Raw genomic sequence first — 19,731 nt, forward strand, 5'->3', positions numbered from 1 at the left:
AGATGCTTCAGTGCTCTGAGAGTGTTTATAGTGCTGTGAGTTTAACACTTCATCACTGACACACACAACAATCTTCATCAACATGACCTTCATCATCATCTGGACACTTTTATACTGCTTTATACTACAAGGTGAATAGTCTGTATTTGAAATATTTCATTTAAAAAATATAGTTTTTGCACAGCTTAAAAATGTCAAATAATACTTTATGGACTGATAAGTTATTTGTTTTTCAGGCTGTAGAGCTCAGATCACAGCGACTCAGACTCCTGCAGTGAAAACTGTTAAACCAGGAGAAACTGTTGAGATGAGCTGTAAACTCAGTACTGATGCAGCCTGCGGTACACCCTGTGTGTCCTGGTACTTACAGAAACCTGGAGAAGCTCCTAAACTCCTGATTTATTGGACCAGCAGCCGCCAGTCAGGAACTCCATCTAGATTCAGTGGCAGTAATTCATCTAAGAGAGATTTCACTCTGACCATCAGTGGAGTCCAGACTGAAGATGCTGGACATTATTACTGTCAGAGTTTCCACTACATCAACAGTAACTGGGTGTTCACACAGTGATAAAGAGTCGTACAAAAACCTCCGTCAGTCAGAGTCACAGTGACTGAACTGATACTGCAGCTGCTCACACACTTTCACACACACTCATCAGCAGAAGGTTTTCAAACACACAGATCTAAACATTCTTCTACAAATGTTTCTCTCTCATAAACTTTCATCAAGTCACGTCAGCAGACCAAACACATCTGAAACCAGACAAAATGGAGCTGATGGACTCATTTCTGTTTCTAATAATTTATCATTGGCCACATGATGATTTCCACATTTCACAAATGATCATAGATTGCGTACGCGAACGAGATTTTGGCAATTGAAAATAGAAAAATTTAATTTAACTCCATTCAAATAAAAACGACTTTGTTCATGTTCAGTAAAATTATTCAATCTTTCACAGCATCGTCTACCACAGATCAGAAAAAAATAGATTGAAAAAAGTAATTAAAGTAATGGAAAGTAATTAAATCCACAATCTCTTTTAAGGCTTATTTTAAAAAGATGTTGTGAAAACAACAACATCACATATACTTTCCAGCTTATAACCTGCTTCACAGTATTTAGGTTCTCCACATCTTTTTGTCAATGAATTTCCATAACTTTTCCAGTCTTCTCTAATTTTAAAAAATAATATTTCACTCACACACACAAAAAAAGCAAATTCTATAAAATAAAATATTTAGAGCTCTTTGTTTTACATTTACAAACTTTTATCTTCTCTGTTCCTGATGGATTGTCTCTTGCTGCCCCCTGTTGGTCATTAGTCCCACAATGAATGTGTTAAAACAAAAATTAAGACATTTTTAAATATTAGGCAGAAGCAATGAAAACCATACAGGTTTGGAACATGCATATGAGAGAGAGTAAATAATGACAGATTGTCATTATTAGGTATATCCGCAAGACTCTGAAAGATCTTAGTCAGGGTAGTGCCATTTTATTTTTTGAGAGGAATGAAAACGAGGCTGTGAGGGACAGAAGTACAGTGCGTTCATTGGATCGAACTGTTGTTTAAAGCCACAGTCCTTAACTTTTTTTGGTTTAAAATGATCCAAAATCAATTTATGAGCAAGTACATATACCAGCCAGTGTTCAAAACTCCTTACCTTAGCCCGATTCACAACGATAAGCTTAATAATGTTTCAAATTCGAGTGGTACTGGTGGGTTTCCGCGGGAAATTCGAGCATGCCGCCGTTCGTCTTTGCGTCATTACGTCACTTCTGTTTACATAAAGAAAGAGTCCCAGCTAGTAGGGTATATCACATGAGGATGCTGCAGGTGGAGGATCATTTATAGCCTTTTCTCACAGCAGCTGCAATAATTAAACTTATTTTGATGGCGGATTGTATGGTATGAAAATTAACATTAGAGATTAAAGTGTATAGAAATTGAAATCTACAGGTAACGCTAATACACACTAAATACACGTAGTCATGCAATGCTGATATTAACTTTAACAATTTGAGAACAAAGTATAGCAATATTTGCACGGTTTGATGTGATATGAGATAAGCAATCGTTAGATTTAATCACCATTGGTAGCGCGATTTATTGTCATGCTTTTTTTTCCCTCATTTGGTCAGAACAAAAATTGGCAGATTTGTTACTTACTTGTTCAGATGACATTTTCTAGTGAAAATTCTTATTTTGGTCATACTTCCAAGACTACAATCTGTGATTTCGAAGTACCTGTACAGTATCCACACCGGTGCGGTGACTGACAGCCACATATTCTCCTCAAAACATGAGATTCGTCCGCACTGAGGAGCCGTGCCGAGGCACAATCCACGTAAAGATGATAATTCCACAAATATCTGCAATTGCAGGTTTCAAATAGAGATGGCGACAAAGAGGCAAAACCTACGGACTGCAGCTTTAACAACATATCAGTTGTTCCGATGAGGAAACGTCTTTCCAAAAAAAACAAAAAAAACAAAAAAAAAAGCAGCGCACAAAAAATATCCATAAAATAGTTTTGAAAGTTGTGAAAATTATGTGATCTAGGACCTTTACATAGTGTGCGCCATTGTAAAGACTGCAAGTCCATCCCTCACAGTCTCATTTTCATCTGCGTTTGCCTTTCCATTCATGTTCAACAAGTATATGAATAAAAAAAATAGTTTTCATCTGCTTTAAATTCAATATGGCGTCTAAGCTGACTAAAGGGGTAGTTCACCCAAAAAATAAAATTTTGTCATCATTTACTTAACCTCAAGTTGTTCAAAACCTGTATTAATTTCTTTGTTCTGTTGAACACAGAAGAAGATATTTTGAAGAATACGGGTAACCAAACAGTTGATGGACCCTATTGACTTCCATTGTAATTTTTTTCTCCATACTATGGAAGTCAGTTGGTCCCATCAACTGTTTGGTTATCAACATTCTTCAAAATATTTTCTTTTGTGTTCAGCAGAAGAAAGAAATTTGTAATTTTTGGGAGAACTATACCTTTAAGTCTTATTTAGGGTCGTAACTTTAACTCTGTTGGAAGGAATAAGACTCGATTCAACACATTTGCTACAAAAAGAAACAAAATAACATTTATTGAACATGCATCCAACCTAAACTCATTACACTTCGGGAATATTTGAACCGAGCCGGACGGACAGTTCGGGAACTGTGACGTCCAGCGACTAACAAGGGCTCTCAGACCGCGAAAATACTGATACTAAACAGGAAGTGTGTGTTCGTGCCAGGAAACAGAAAACTCCCCAAAGGTCCAAAAGGGAAAAACAAAATCAATAGTGTGAAATAATCACTTACCTCTCGCTCTAACACACAGACACACAGTGAGACTAAACGAATAATAATACACCATAACGATGATGACGTCACCTGCACGCCACAGATTCTCAGTTCGTTTTCGTTGATTGGCAGATGAATGAATGTCTAAATATAGGTTGTGGATTAAACGCTTGTTACAAAAACGTTATAATCGGCATCCTGCTAGAACCCAAAGCTCGAGAAGCATCTTAGAAACATTCTACATATGTTAGAACTTTATACACTCGCATATATGGCATCCATTCTGCATATTATCTCATAGCGAATGCTTCTAAAAACAAACACACACGCCAACCTGCGCAACGCTCGCATGCACAGTTTCCTCTTTCATGAGTGATTATTAGTGATGTGTCATCGATAATGTTGCTTTTTAACATTCAATGATGAGGTTACAGCATCATAATGTGCAGGAAACATGTTTCAGATCGAAAGGAAGTGTCTGAACAAAACCTGCAGGATTATTCTGTATGATAAGGAAGGACAGCAGAAAGAGTTTGAATGACAGAGGGCGAGAAAGAGGGTCAGGTGACTCCTGCGGGGGAGATGCTCCACAGCAAAGCGCCACTGATTAAAGTGCATGAACATACAGAAGAGGACTCGATTGGGCGTGAGGAAACTCTGCTGCAGTCCGCTCGAGTGTGTGTTTGTGTGTGTTCAGTAGTCCTCCACCCAGCCGTTCTCTGGATGAAAGCGTCAATCACCTCCTTCATGGCCAGATTGGGGATCAGCTGATCTTGGGTCAGCGGGCTGCGGGTGACTGGGTCAAAATGGCCAACACGCTACAGAGAGAGAGAGAACATCAAATTAAAACTGCAGTTTTGTTGTTTTTCCATCGCTAAAGGCTATTTTAAAAAGAGTGATTTGTCCCACCCCATTTCAGAAAAATAGCAGTAACAAGTGGAGGAAAATGGGCAAAATCCACAGAATAAGTGTTGAATTGTTGTGCCTTTGGATGTCAGAATCGCTATACAAAAATACAGTCTCTATTTTTATAGAGTAGCGTTGTTGAAGACGCCCTTTGAAGCTAAACACAGACGTTTATGTTGCAAGTCACAGACTGGACTGATGAAACCTGCAATGATTTGTCTACTATTAAAGCATGAAGCCTACATAATATTCACATATGCAGTTCATAGGGGACATACATACATAGCAGTTACAGCATGAAATAATATCTAAACCTATAACCTTTTAGATAGATAACTTATAAACTTAGCCTATAACATTTTTATCTCACAATTCTGACTTTTTTTCTTGCATTTGCGTGTTTATATCTCCCAGTTCAGACTTTATAACTCGCAATTGTGAGTTTATATCACAATTCTGAGGGGAAAAAAGTCAGAATTACGAGTATATCTCACAATTACGTTTTTCCTTCTTAGAACTGTGAGATATAAACTCAGATTTGCCAGAAAAAAATGTGAATTGTGAGATTTGAACTTGAAATTAACTTTTTTTTATTCCTTTATTCTGTGGCTTCCACAGACTGCTACTGCAGAACTGTTGTTTTCTGCCACCAGCTAGACTCCGCCCACAAAATACATCATCGCTGTTTGCAAACACAAAATAGATCTATAGGTGTAATGACACCACCTGGCTGCAAAAAGCATCTTTGTCCATTAAAAATGTCGGTGTTGTTATCATCAACAAAAAGTAAAGCTATTAAAAACATTATCATTACCTGAAATAAAATACAATATATTTACTAGATGGAAAACAACTGAAATAAAATAAGTTGAAGTATTAAAATTACCAAATGTGGAAAAAAAAAATACTAAACAGAAACATTTTAAAGAAACAAAAACAAATAAAAACAACCATAAACACAACAAAATTACAAAAACCTAAACAAGCATTAATATAAAAAGTGAAATAATATAGATAAATATTAATAATTAATATAATAGTATATAAATAATACTAAAATAACACTAAGAATTGTCTATATGATTACACTATATGATTTTTATTTATATTATTTTATAGAAAAGAGCAGAAACTGAAATAAATCTCAAATAGAAAATAAACTAAAAAATATAAAAAACTAAATATAGCTGTGAGCAGCAATTATCGTGGTTCAAGCGCTTTAAGGCCTTTAAGCACATGCGTAAAAAGCTATTATGTTTTATATAGTGAGCATGTAACCACAAAAGACTATTTACAGCCAAAACAGGCAATTTACCATAGGAAATATATCGTTTTTAAAACTTTTACACATGTGAAACATGCGAAGGCGCCCTCCGGTGGCCGATTTCTTTTGAATTTTTCACAGGTCTCTAGTGTCGCAAGTCAAACAGGTCCAGCGAGTTTCATTCAGATCGGCCTCCGTTAACCTTAGCTGCAATAATGTTTTAATTAATATAATTTTTTTATTGATTATATTTTATTTTATTATTTATACTTTATGTTCTTCTTGTCTATATTTTGTTTGTATACATGTTTTTATGTTGATGTACCACTGAGGAGAAGCATAATTTCGTTGCATAGCTGTGTAATGACAAATAAATTATTCTATTCTATTCTAGCTGCTCAAACATCATTGGCCGATGGCGGACATGTTTTTTGAGATACTTCAATGTCCTCATATACAGTCATGGCACCTCAGACAAAGACACTGCATGCCAATTTAAGGTGTGCTGAGTTTGGTGAAAATAGAGTTATAGCGATTTTAGTAAAAGCGGCTCCACCCACTTCAAACTTCAAACATCTTACGGACCGTGAATCAAAACTTCAACTTTCAATCAGACAATAATAGGACAAACAAAGGCCAAACAACAACAAAGACCTGGCAGCTCAAAGACGGCTGATGACTGGTGAATGTGTTTTAGCGTGCAGACCTGTAGATGTTCCTCGATGTCCTTGCGATCGTAGGTGATGCCGCTAGGAGTAATGCAGGGCTCTCTCATGAGCTCAAAGCTGATCTTCCCGCACAGGTAATCTGGGATCTCTCGCTTCTGCACACGTAATATTACACAACATCAGAGTGAACAGCCAATCAAACACACTGATGTTTAATGTACAATTATTTGGAGCAGGATTTTGGACCAATGATATTTCAGTGTGTGCGGAGTGATCGTCAAAATGTCATTTTGAAATGATTTCTTCATACCTTCCTCTTTTCATCTACTTGAGAGAAAAGCTCATCCATGTCCATCAAATATTTATCCTGCAGAGAGCAGCACAGGAAATGACATCAGTTCATCAATCATGCATGACTCGTCAGAGGTGTTTGTATATTTAAACGCGCGGGTCTCACGTGTTTGGATTTGATCTTGCTGATCTCGCCTCCGTTCTGACTGTCCTCTGATGTCTTCTCTCTGCTGTCGTCCAGCTCTCTGAACACACATAAAGACGGACAGACGTTACATCACTATCATCACTGCACGGACTGACGCGAGCGTGACCTCTCACCTCTCTTTCTCTGCCAGGATGAGTTTGGTGAGATAGGCATGTAGCTCATTTTCCTGGCTGATTCGTTTCTCTTCTATGCTGTTCCAGCGTTTTTTCTTGGCAATGCGAAGAGCACTTGGGATATCGTCTCCAAAATTCAGCCGCTGTTCCTTCGCCAAGTTATAGGCTGAAAACAAGAGCAGTTTCATCACACCGCATTTCAACACATTTGATGTCTGTTTAGATGTCTGGATTAATTCTATGAAGGTTTTTAGATGCACAGATACTGGAGAATTATTTATATCATTAGTTCAATAACCAAAACATCAGCTGATATTAGATATAGATCTACAATATTAGAGACTGAATTAAATAATAAAACAAATATGCTTCAAATGACACTAAAGGTCACATAAAACCAAACAAAGTTTATCATTTTAAAACAGATATTGGAGAACTCAAAATTTCTTATCCCTTGACCACTTGACACTTGACAATGAAACTGTGGACAACATCCTTTTACAAAGACTAAATGGAAATTAATGTTCATAAATACAACAAAGACTGAAGAAATATAATGCATGCGTGCCATTAATGAGAAAAATTAAATAAATAAAATTAATTTGGCTTATATGTGTGTATGTGTACATTATTATATATTATATATATATATATATATATATATATATAAAAACACACATATATATATATATATATATATGTTTATTGGGTGTAATAGAACAAGTTAACATGCTTTAATGTTCAAACAACACAATATTTCTCACATACTCTACATTATTGCATCTTCTATATCCCAGTCTGTCTGAAATGCGCTGATTTCTACAAAGTCCCTTCTTCCCAAAAGCTCAGAGTGCTCTGATTGGCCAGTAGACCAACCTAGTACATTGTGATTGGCCAAATACCTTGAGTGTGTTTTGGAAATATAACACCCCTTATCATAATCGCAAACTTCCAAGGCTTTAAAGGGTTAGTTCATCCAAAAATGAAATTTCTGTCATTTATTACTCACTCTCATGTCGTTCCACACCCGTAAGACCTTCGTTCATCTTCAGAACACAAATTAAGATATTTTTGATGAAATCTGAGAGGTTTTTTTTATTCTCCATTGAAAGCAATGAAATTACCACATTCAAAGTCCAGAGATGTAGTAAAGACATCGTTAAAACAGTCATGTGACTGCAGTGGTTCAACCTTAATGTTATGAAGCGACAAGAATACTTTTTGTGCGCAAAAACAAAACAAAAATAACGACTTTATTCAACAAATTCGTCTCTCCCCTGTCAGTGCTTCCAGGTTCTACATCAGAACGCCGGCTCAGTATTGGCCGGCACTGGTCACATGAGCAGCATGACGCATGCGTGTGAAGCTCACACAGGAGCCGGCCAATAATGAGCCAGCGTTCGCTTCAAAACATTAAGGTTGAACCACTGCAGTCACACTGACTATTTTAACGATGTTTTTACTACTCCTCTGGACCTTGAATGTAGTAATTTTGTTGCTTTCTATTGAGGATAAAAAAAACCTCTTGGATTTCATCAAAAATATCTTAATTTGTGTTCTGAAGATGAACGAAGATCTTACGGGTGTGGAACGACATGAGGGCGAGTAATTAATGACAAAATTTTCATTATTGGGTGAACTAACCCTTTAGGCAACTGTAAACACACAGTTAAGGATGTTGTCGGTTTTTCCATATCAGTTCGAGAACGACTTGAGCAGAACGTTTTACTGTGGTAAGTGGCGTTGTACTCTCCCAAGTTCAGGAAGTGGCAAATTTTGGGATATACTGCTCAGGAACGGCTTTATATATAAATCTGATTCCTAAATTTTTTTGGCTGGTCTGGATCAGCGTTCTCTGTTAGATAGAATAAATCACTTTGTGGGAGAATATGAGCTTTGTAACTTTGCAGCTCATGCATCAATAGATACATTACACAGAAAAGGAAAAAGAGAACAAACAAAAGCATCATATGACCCCTTTAAATCAAAATATTCTTACTTCAATAATTCCTACTTCAAGATATGTGTGTGTGTGTGTACCTCTCTGTAGATTGCCTATGGCCTCTTCATAATTCTCCAGCTCCAGCTGACACTGGCCCAGGAAAAAGTGCGCCTTCACTGATTGGCTGTCGAGCTCGAGGGCGTGTTTACAGTCGGCCAGCGCCTTGTCGTGTTGCTGTAGCTTGACGTAGCATAGTGCTCTGTTAGTGTAGTACACGGCCACTGAGGGGTTACGGTTCTACACACAGCACAGAAACAACATGATCAGTAAAGCGCACAGAGTAAAACTGTACAACTTAGTATTGCTAGGGAGATCATGTGTATTTTCTGGGAATAGCCACACATTCTCCACTTAGTGAAATATCAAACGTGCATATGAATTTAATCTAAACTGTGTGAAATTTTTTTCTCAGGATTCTTTGATGAATAGAAAGAAGACGTCTCTTGACTTGAAGTCTCTTGAAATGATTTCTGAAGGATCATGTGACACTGAAGACTGGAGTAATGATGCGGATAATAATATTTATTACAATAAAAAACAGTTCTTTTAAAACTGTAATAATATTTCACAATATTACTGTATTTTTGATCAATTAAATGCAGCCTTGGCGAGCAGATGAGATTTCTTTCAAAAAACAAGAAAAAAATCTTCCAGTATTCCAAACTTTTGACCAGTAATCGTACTGACCCCAAACTTTTAAAATGTATATGCACATTTGATATTTGAATATTTGGTGTGAACTGAGGAACTCCTGCCCCACTCACAATGGCTTTGCTGTAGCAGGTCACGGCCTCCTGGTATTTGCGGCTGAGGAACAGGCGGTTGCCCTGCTCCTTGAGCTCCTGCGCGGAGGAGCTTTTCTCCGGGCTGCTCGCCATCTTCTCCACGGGCTCTGCGGTGGCCGCTCCCCCCTGCTTACCGATCCTGTTCCCCGTTTCTTCGGTGAGCACCGGCCTGTCCCGGGGACCCAGATACCTGCAAACCTCTCACGCTGCAGGGACAAACCACAACACGTATTACACACAGGACTACAATAACACACACATTACATACATGTAGAATGCAATGACAATAATTGTGCAATAACACAAATCACAGATAGACTACATAACACACACATCTGGACTCTGACCAGCCCCTGACAGCTGTCAGATGATTCCTGACCCCTCCAGCACCACTGTGAACATACAACTCATGCAATTTAACCGACACCGAAAATGAATGACCAAAATTTAGTAAAACTAATTATTAAATGAAAATTCATGGTGATTAGAAGAGAAACTCTACATGTGGCTGACACATCTGTCCGTCTAAAGGCGCTTCACAAGCTTGTAATCAGTTTGATGGAGCCCACTGACGAGAATAAACACTATCTGACTTTACATTTAGTATTTTAAATGTAATATATGAATTATTTGAGGCGTACCGGGTTTGACTGCTGGACTGACGCCTGTCGTTAGCAAACCGGTAGCGACACTGGTGCTTTTATGATCACTTTTTGGTCCCTTGTATCGATGAAAACACTGCCAAACTCATAGTTCGACAAGATCATGACATTAAGACGACAAATCTCCGACGATTTCATCGGCAATCGCTAAAAACACGACATTTTACTCGCGGGTATGAGACGCTAGCATCATGTTTCGGTTGTTTTGACTGTGCCGTCACGGTGACGTTACCGGAGGTGACGAACTACATTTTGTTGCCTGCGTAATGACGCCGTCTGTCGGCTACGGGAAGAAATTTAATTAAAAACAATATTACTGATTATTATTATTAAATATAACAATAAAATATATAATAGATTATTATAAAATATAATAATAATAATTTATATTATTTTAATTTGATTATAAATAAATCAGAACACTAGCGTAGTCATATCAATCACTCACATAAACTGAAAAAGAAAAAAATCCCTCGTTTTTTGTTAGACATATGTTTGATGAACTATAATCTAACATAAAATCTTTTCCGTCTAAAAATAGGAATTTTGGTTTGTTCCACAGATTTCTTCTAGTCTGTATCCAACAATTAAAATCATATAACAATGTCATTATCTCACTTTTAAATTAAATTAATTTTAGCAAAAAATGTCCAAAACGAAATATGTAATGCTCACACAAAGTCTAAGAGTTTCAGACCCTATTTTGAATCAAAGTGGCAATAACTGTGCTGAAAATATAATGTAAAATATTTCTAAATGTTTATTGTATGTCAAATTCACAGGACACAAAAAAAAAAAAAAAAACTTTCCGAATACCAAACACACAAGCATTCAACTGAATTATTTCTGAGAAATGCAACTTACACATCCTCAGTTTATTAGCTGGATAAGAGCCCTCATTAATAACAAACACCATTTAAATTCATAAAACCATTTAATGCACTTTGATAAGGACAACATGAAATCAAAACAGCATTATAAAAGATCATGTACATAGTAATTCTGAAACAATATGCCATGAAGGATCCACTTGTTTAGATTTAGTAAACTCCTCCGCCTCTGCTACTGAAACAAAGAGCGTGAATGAGCTCAGTCTCTCTCTATGGGGAAATACTGCAGCTATTTAAAGAAAGGGCGCTTTAACTGACCTCAGAACAGCTTTCAAAGTAGAATGAGCTTCGTGCAAAACATGCACATCCATTCAGAACAAACAGTACAAAATAAAAACCCAATTCCAAAAAAATAACAGACATTATGGAGGGGCAAAAAAAAAAAAAAAAAGTGGCAGGACATACTTTTGAGAGAAAACAAAAAACAAACGTCATTTCGACACTGAACAGTGGATCAGACGGGTTCAATTCTCACTGGACTGAGATAAGTGACTACAAAGACTTTAATGAAACTGGGCATGGGCAGTTTACTACAGACGAAGCAAACATGATAAATAAAAAAGTGGGTATATGTATATGAGCGGTGTGTGTTTGTTATGGTAGAGTAAGATGATTCAGATCTCTCCAGCCTCTCTGTCATCATGACGGCGAGATTCTGTCCTGCCGTTCAGCCCGTCTGATCTCCGCTCAGATGAACTGTGCTTGCTGTCCCTCTCACGATCACGGTCCCGTGAAGACCTAACACACACACACACACACACACACACCTGTTACTACAAGGTAATGGAGGGTTTGTTTGCTTGTTTGATTTTGGACACCATGGCAAAAACTATACTTGAATTATTCAAACCAAATTTTTTCAAAGCTTCGAGAGAGCGAGAGAGAAGAAACATTCAGTATAGTTACTTGTGTGAGTGTTCTCGGCTGTGCCGCGAGTGGGATCTGGATCGAGATCGGTGCCGCCGGCGTCTGTCGCGCTCTTTGGAGCGAGAACGGGAACGGCGCTTCTCTCGTGACGCGGAGCGGGAACGCCTGCGTCTGCGCTCTCGATCGCGGTCACGAGAACGAGACCTACAAACAGAACGAGACACATTAACAACTGGTACATGCATAAGATTAGATAAATGTTCAATATTCTCTATGATCTTTTTTCAATTGCATTTAATAGATATGGATTTTATTTTGAATTTGACTGATTTTGGATCATTCCATAAATTGAACTGGTTTTTAAATTAATCTGAAACAACATCCAAAAAAAACCCAAGTTGCTTTAAAATCAACTTGCCAGGAAGTTCTAAATAAATGATTAAACACAAAAGCCAATGATATTTTAGAGCTGAGCATAGAAAAATATACTACAGAATACAGCATATAAAAATGTTTTAAAGATACCATGTGTAAATTTGAGGAAGATCTATTGACAAATGCAATATAATAACTATGTTTTCAGTGGTGTATAAAGACCTTACATAATGAACCGTTATGTTTTTATTACCTTAGAATGAGTCATTTCTATCTCATACACCGCGGGTTCCCTTACATGTTAAGTCACCATTTTGCGCCGGCGTGTTTCTACAGTAGCCCTAAATGGACAAACTGCTCTACAGAGTGCATTTGCTTGACTGGCTACTCTCTGTTGTCTCAGATGATGACATTTTGTCCTGTGTCGGCCACTGTAGCTTCTCTATATTGCAATTCGCAACCTCACCGCTAGATGCCGTTAAAATTCACACACTGCACCTTTAAGATTTTATTAATTCCCAGGATTTAACAAGCTTAAAAAGTCACAATTTTGAAATGGCCTGATATTTCCAGGATTTCCATGACTGTTGGAACCCTGATTATTATCCTAACATTACCCTCAGGGCTTGTTTTGTTTTCTTCTTGTATTAATTATAACAGATATAAGCTGGCAAGAAGATAAATGTAAAGTGAATGAGCAACTGACCTCTTGCGTTCTCGGCTGCGTGACTTGGTCCTACAGAGAAAACCAGACAAGAATAACAATGATTTTGGGCATTACTCTGAGATCACAATTATTTCAAAAGACTATTTATTGATTTTGGAAACATTGTGCATTAACTGAATAAATAAAAAAAACATATATATACATAAACATAAACATATATAATATATATATATATATATATATATATATATATATATATATATATATATATATATATATATATATATATATATATATATATATATATATTATATATAAAAAAAAAAAAAAAAAAACACCCCCACACTTAAATAAATCATATAAAAAATCATATAAAAACTAATTAGAAAACCAGACTAGTATACCTTTAGATTCTACAGTGTATTTCACAAAAATAAGGCATCTTAAAATAAGGCATCTCACATGGAAAGGTACATTCAAATATTCTCACCGCTTTTTCATTCTCTCCTCTCTCTCCCGCTCTTCCCTCCTCTTCAGTCGCTCCTGGTTCCGCCTCTCCTGTTTGTCCTGCACGGTTTTCTGTAGAGAAGAAATGCTGCAATGTCACTTACTATTCTAAACCAACAACCACCGCAGCACCTGATTTAGGCTGACCCGTTACCTTCAGCTGCTCCAGCTTCTCTCTGATCTGGATGAAGCCCAGGTGCAGTTTGCCGCCAAAGTGGTCAGCGAGACGCCGGTCATTGTCATGGAGACCCAGGTAGGCGGAGCAAACCTCACAGACACGCAACTTCTGCTGCTGGAAACTGGAGGCGGGCATAGAGTTCCTGTACTCTTCCTGTAAAAAAAACCCATACAGACCAAATGATGAACCTAAAGAGAAAACGAACATCCAGAAAGCACTACAAACTCACAATAGAGTAAGATTATGTGACAGCTTGTGCAGGGAAACAAGTTAACAAAATATAAATAGAATATATGTTGTCAAACCTCTGCATCCTTCTTCTTAGTCCGGACTTTCTCAACCTCCTGTAGAACTTTCTGGGCTTCATCTACATTTCCCTCAGCACCGAGCTGTTCAGCCTTCGCCAGCAGCTTCCCGATCTCCTCGTTCAACTCGTGAACCTTTTCTGCCTGTCAACCAAATACAAATGAGACACATATCACACATCCCCCTGTGCCCTTTAGACAATCTCATGACTCAAATACTCAACACATGACATGACAGTCACACACAAAAGATTTTTTTTAAATAAAAAAAAAAAAAACTTGAGAAACAGAAGTAAAAAGTAGAGCTGACAAAAATCATAACTACTAAAAAAATAAATAAGTATATATATGGGGTATGACGAGATTTCTCATCGAGTTGAAAAGCCGTCTCGTGATATTGCCATGGCAGAGTGTGAAATTAGGATAGAATATGCCATCGCTACATTTACATTACACATCGTTTAGCTTTTTACAGAAATAAAAACCATTTAATTCAGTTGGATAAGGGTCACTTCAATTCCATCCAGCTCATCTAACAAAAGTTGCAGAGTCGTACGTAGCGCAGCAGGAATCAGAGTTCACTGATCATGTGATCATGATCTCACTGATCATAAGTAAGTGACAAGATGACTGACAAGACCATGGTGGAGGATTTATTGCACAACAAAGCCTAAAGCCCAGAACACACCAAGCAGACGGTCGGCCGTCGGCCAGTTTGTTCGTCGGCCGACTAAGTTTTCTCAGTGTGTTAAAGTTGGTCCTTGTCGGCTTTTTTTTTTTCCGGCCGATTCGACATGTTGAATCGCCGTTGGAGCTCGTTGGACCATCTGATCATTCTGATTGGCTGTTCAGCTACTGCCACCTGCTGGTAAGGAAAGAAATTTCTTCTTACACAGGCGCAGAACGGATGTGCTACTTGGCCGTCGAGCGATGGTTTGGTGTGTCAGGGCAACTTTGGACCCAGACGCTGCCAACGTGAGCCAACCCCGCAGTCTGCTTCCGTCGCCACTAGTTTGTTGGTGTCGGCTTGGTGTGTTCCGGGCTTAACAGTCTGACAAATGTCTTATCTTGTAGAATGCACACTCAGCACCGCCACTCCCAAATTTAGAGTACGCGCGATCACAAAATCGAAAGTAAAACGCATTCAATTCATTTTTAAAAGGCGGCTCCGTGATGCATGCAAATATCTCCCAATATGAAAGCTATCTTAGGCCGGGCTGTATCATGCTTGAAGAAAAATTTGGTCTACTTGCACTTTGAATATTTAGAGAGTACTTTGAGGAAAAGAGGGATCAATTCAGAGTTAAATGACCTAAAACTCGGATATTATTATTGGATTACCAATTGACATTTTAACATTGCATGATATCCACCCAGTGCTATATAAACACTTCATACCTTTGCAGCAACTTCAGCGCTGATCTCTTCCTGTGTCTCAGCCAGACGCTTCTTGGCCAACTCAGTCCTGCGGTCGCAGTCAGCAATAAATGATTCCAGGTGATCCACCGCCTACACAACACACACCAATTCCGTTTACAAAAGCCTTTGCTGCTAATTCACTATCAGATGATCTCTACTCAACGAGTCACTTACATCCAGTTCAAAGAAGAGGTCTCTCTCTTTAGACGCAATCTCATAGTCTGCTCTCAGCGCCAGATCATGGATCTTAGAGCATTCACCAAGGTCCATGCGCTACAAACACACAGAAGACAACAATTTAATCAACATGCTGCATAAATAAACAGTTTAGTGTCATAACTAGTTTTTTCCCCCTCACCGTTCCAGAGAGAATGTCATGAGGGCAGCAGTTGAGCAGGTGCGATTTGCAGACGCGCTCGTCTGTGAATTTAACCCGCTGTCTCGACTCATCTCCTGTAAGGACACAGCACATAATGGACACTGAATGAGACCACACACACAGTCGCTCGTGTGTTTCTCTCACACACACACACAATGCTAACTTTGTGGCCAAGGGTCACACACCTGCCTGTCCCTGCGGTGAAATCATGAGATCTGAGTGCGGACAGCATGTGTTTGACAGTGTCAGATATAATCTTTGCTACATGCCAAAGTAAAGTGGCAAGTAAAGGCTGTTTGTTCATGTAGATTAGAGAAGTTTAACTTTCACTGACCCAAGGCCTGTTTCTTTAACTGGCTATTTAATGTGAATGTCTAAAAATATATCAGTAGCATCTAACCATGGACCAACCCAAAAAGTCTCTGTCATTCTGTTCAGTCACGATATAGACTGACTGATGTTCAGTGTCTCTCTACAGTGTGAGTTAGGGCTGGGTGACAGCTTAAAAACGATATTTTTTGCCTTCTAAAAAGTTTACAGTAATCTAGTTAAAAGTGATTCAATAAAAAAAAAAAAATAATAATAATAATAATAATAATAATAATAATAATAATACAAGAAAGATTTTTTTTTTTTATTTATAAAACAAAATGCATTGCATTTTATTACATTACATGAAAAAAAGACCATACAGAGAGTCTGAACAATGAATGAATAAATCATTTGGAAAGGAATCAAACTTGCATAATTCAATGATGCTTTTGCAAATAAAGCTTAAATCAGTGACACTAACATTTGGATGTTTAATGGTTAAAATAAAAGCATCAAAGGATTAGTTCACTTCAGAATTAAAATTCTGATAATTTACTCACCCCCACGTCATCCAGGATGTTTATGTCTTTCTTTCTTCAGTCGAAAAGAAATTAAGGTTGAGGAAAACATTCCAGGATTTCGCCATATAGTAGACTTCAATGGAGACCAACGGGTCCAAATGTCAGTTTCAGTGCAGCTTCAAAGAGCTCTACATGATCCCAGACGAGGAATAAGGGTCTTATCTAGAGAAACCATCTAAAAACTGATATACTTTAACCACAAATGCTCATTTTGCACTGCGCTGTGATGCGCCACGCATTACATAATGACGTTGGAAAGGTCACGTGTGACATGGGCGGAAGTACCGCGGTAGGGCGAAAAACATCTCATTTTCTCCTCCAACTTCAAAATCGTCCGACATCGTTGTTTTACCTTTTTTTATAAAGGCCGTTTGCCTTAGTCTTTGCATGTTCGCGTTGTAGACACTGGATCGGTACTTCCGCCTACGTCACGCGTGACCTTTCCAACGTGATTACGTAACGCATTGCGCATCGCAGAGCAGTGCAAGACGAGCATTCGTGGTTAAAAAGTATATAATCATTCGATCCTTTCGCTAGATAAGACCCTTATTCCTCGTCTGGGATCGTGTAGAGCTCTTTGAAGCTGCACTGAAACTGACATTTGAACCTTCAACCCGTTGAACCCCAGTGAAGTCCACTATATGGAGAAAAATCCTGGAATGTTTTCCTCAAAAACCTTCATTTCTTTTCGACTGAAGAAAGAGACATAAACATCTCAGATGACATGGGGGTGAGTAAATTATCAGGGAATTTCAATTCTGAAGTCAACTAATCCGTTAAAATCCCTGCATTACTATTCAAGATGTCAATAAACATTATAGAGCCAGAGAAAACAAGTATCAAATATATTGTGAATATTCAATATATCGCCCAGCCCTACATGCATCTAAGCTTTTATAACTGCCAATTGAGTGCAAAAGTGTATGGGATAGCAGATCGAAGATGTTTCAGAGAGTCATCTTGTACTTTAAGTGCATTATACCTCATCAGTACATACAGAAATGCTGGATAATCTAATGTGTATATTAAAAGCAACCAATACAAGATGTTGAACAAGTTCACCAAGTTGAAAAAGAAAAACAAAAACATTGAAAACTAAAGTGAAAGGTTAATTGATACACACTGCGAGGTCTCTCCCATTCAGAACCCCTCCTGCGGTCCGAGCCTCTAAAAGTTTAAAGGGAAAAGCTTTTCTTGCCCAAACCTGTAATGAGGAAGTTGGGAATGATACAGAAGAATAAAAGTGAAGACGTCGGCGAGGAATCTGAGTTCTCTTTCCTTTATTTCTTTATTTTTTTCTTAAGTCAGATTTGAGGAAAGACGCCTGGGCAGAAGCTTCGTATCCCCTCTGCTCACTCTTACGTTACCAACTAGCGTGATGTGTAAAACAGTTACTGCTGGAAAGCAAACAGTATTGTTTTTTCATATTCATAACAGCTTTAAAAAGCATTGGTGACTCACGGCTCGATGAACATGAGGCTTTTCTGCAACTCCCTTGCAGATGTAGGCTGGCAAACATACACTGAACCTTAATGAATAGAATAAAGGGGCCACAATTGTTCAGTCTGTATGAAACAAATGTACGGGAAGCATATGAATTCATCTCAGCATTCACAAAGACAGTCGCTTCATTCACACGGAGGGTGAGATTTCTTACAGCCGGTAAAACTCAATTCAACAAATTCAAGTGCATCTGCTCAAGTCCCTTCTGTTGTTTACTCATCTTAAAATCCTCTTGAGCTGATCAAAATCATATCCCATAATCTAAAAGAAAAAAGCCATATTTCCTCTTGGCAGTGCTCCTTCAGATTCAATGCTTGCATCCATTTTTAGGGAAACTAAATGAAATGTAATGCATGTAGCTGATAACTAAAAAGGTGGCCTGTGATGAAAAATATAAATGCATACATGATTTTTCCCCCCACAATATTAATCAATTCACAAAAAATATTATACAACAGAAAATGTGCACTACCCATTGAATAGGATGTCAAAATGGCCAAAAATCACCTTTATATATATTTGCCATTTTGACAGCAAGAAAGGCTCAAAAAGTCAAAAGTGCTAAATAATTACCTACGACGACATATTTGTCAAACACTAATACAAATAATAATATTACTATTGTTAATAGCATTATCAATTACATAGGGTTTACATATACAGATATCAGAGGATGAATAAAGACTATTTCTTCTAAAAATGAATCATTCTCAAAAACTAGTGTCATTTGTCATTAGAGGGGGCTGCTGTTTCATTAGCTTAGCATACCTAACCATGACACCACTACACCCCCTTTATGGACACAAACATTAAACTGAAGCGTTTCAAGAGGAAATGCTGCTGCATTAAGCTAACCTTAAGGCTGTGATATATATCTTAAGAAGTTAATTTAAATATTTGGCTTGGTTATTATATTCTGGTTTGGGCTAATCTGAGCGCGCGGCCTTCAGAAATCCTCTCAGAGCCGTTAGCACGCAGCTAACACTCACCATCCCTCGACGTTCCCATCAGCTGATCCAGCAAAGCTCTCATCTGAGCCTGGGCCGACATCCTGACACGATTAATCGCTCGCCTCACAAGGGTTATGGATGTTTTAATCTAAAAATTAAAGCATAAATCATCTGCGAAACGCTTCACTCCTGCGTCTTTCGCCTCCGCTGCACTCTTCACTAGCGAGCGAGCAAATGAACTCAAATGAGTGAGCGGCCAATCAGAGCGCGCTACGCAATCTTAAAGCGCAAGTGTATATTATACTATATTATTATTATTATTATTATTATTATTATTACTATTATTATGTATTATGAATGATTTTACGTAATAATAATAATCAACTTAAATGTATAACAAAAACTTGTAACAAAGTAATAACATAATTATTAAATCAGCAATTACAAAGATCGGTTTGAACTAAAAGTTGAAATTAATTTATTTAAAACTTATTTTATTAAATGCATTTTTTTAAAATATTTTTTTTAAAACGACAGTGTAACACAATTTACATTTATTAATTACATTTCTGTGTAATGTGTAAACTTAAT

The 19,731-nt window shown here is 37.6% G+C and overlaps 2 protein-coding genes across 5 annotated transcripts; both read right to left on the bottom strand.

Annotated features, from left to right (window-relative positions):
• Positions 1-3,076: 3,076 nt before the first annotated feature.
• On the bottom strand, positions 3,077-10,454 carry stub1 (STIP1 homology and U-Box containing protein 1). Its single transcript, XM_051882203.1, is given in 9 exon segments — positions 3,077-4,030; positions 4,033-4,126; positions 6,185-6,301; positions 6,457-6,513; positions 6,604-6,682; positions 6,759-6,924; positions 8,799-8,997; positions 9,525-9,751; positions 10,187-10,454. Coding segments are annotated over 8 exon segments (855 nt in total). The 5' UTR covers positions 9,639-9,751; positions 10,187-10,454; the 3' UTR covers positions 3,077-4,001.
• Positions 10,455-11,122: 668 nt separating this feature from the next.
• Positions 11,123-19,404, bottom strand: luc7l (LUC7-like (S. cerevisiae)). 4 transcript variants are annotated; one of them, XM_051882199.1, is made up of 12 exons: positions 19,180-19,366; positions 18,149-18,215; positions 17,811-17,891; positions 15,774-15,868; positions 15,590-15,688; positions 15,395-15,505; positions 13,997-14,140; positions 13,668-13,844; positions 13,497-13,585; positions 13,046-13,075; positions 12,004-12,168; positions 11,123-11,835 (listed from the first exon to the last, which is right to left on the bottom strand). In XM_051882199.1, the coding sequence occupies exons 5-12, from the start codon at positions 15,683-15,685 to the stop codon at positions 11,712-11,714; spliced, it is 936 nt and encodes a 311-aa protein (XP_051738159.1). In that variant the 5' UTR covers positions 15,686-15,688; positions 15,774-15,868; positions 17,811-17,891; positions 18,149-18,215; positions 19,180-19,366; the 3' UTR covers positions 11,123-11,711. The 4 variants fall into 4 exon arrangements, with proteins under 4 accessions (XP_051738159.1, XP_051738156.1, XP_051738158.1 ...); XM_051882196.1 differs by lacking the exon at positions 17,811-17,891 and having other exon boundaries at positions 19,180-19,385; XM_051882198.1 differs by having other exon boundaries at positions 17,811-18,215; positions 19,180-19,373.
• Between the last annotated feature and the right edge of the window lie 327 nt (positions 19,405-19,731).

Source organism: Ctenopharyngodon idella, chromosome 23 (genome assembly GCF_019924925.1).
Source record: "Ctenopharyngodon idella isolate HZGC_01 chromosome 23, HZGC01, whole genome shotgun sequence".
Taxonomy (NCBI): Eukaryota; Metazoa; Chordata; class Actinopteri; order Cypriniformes; family Xenocyprididae; genus Ctenopharyngodon; species Ctenopharyngodon idella.

Bases quoted from the DNA above. Each gene is read 5' to 3' on its own strand.
- luc7l (XM_051882196.1), bottom strand. The intron at 13,845-13,996 runs GTTTGACAACAT...TTTTTTTTACAG, and splicing joins CTAAGAAGAAGGATGCAGAG to GAAGAGTACAGGAACTCTAT. The intron at 13,076-13,496 runs GTGAGAATATTT...TTTTCTCTGTAG, and splicing joins GAGGAGAGAATGAAAAAGCG to GACCAAGTCACGCAGCCGAG.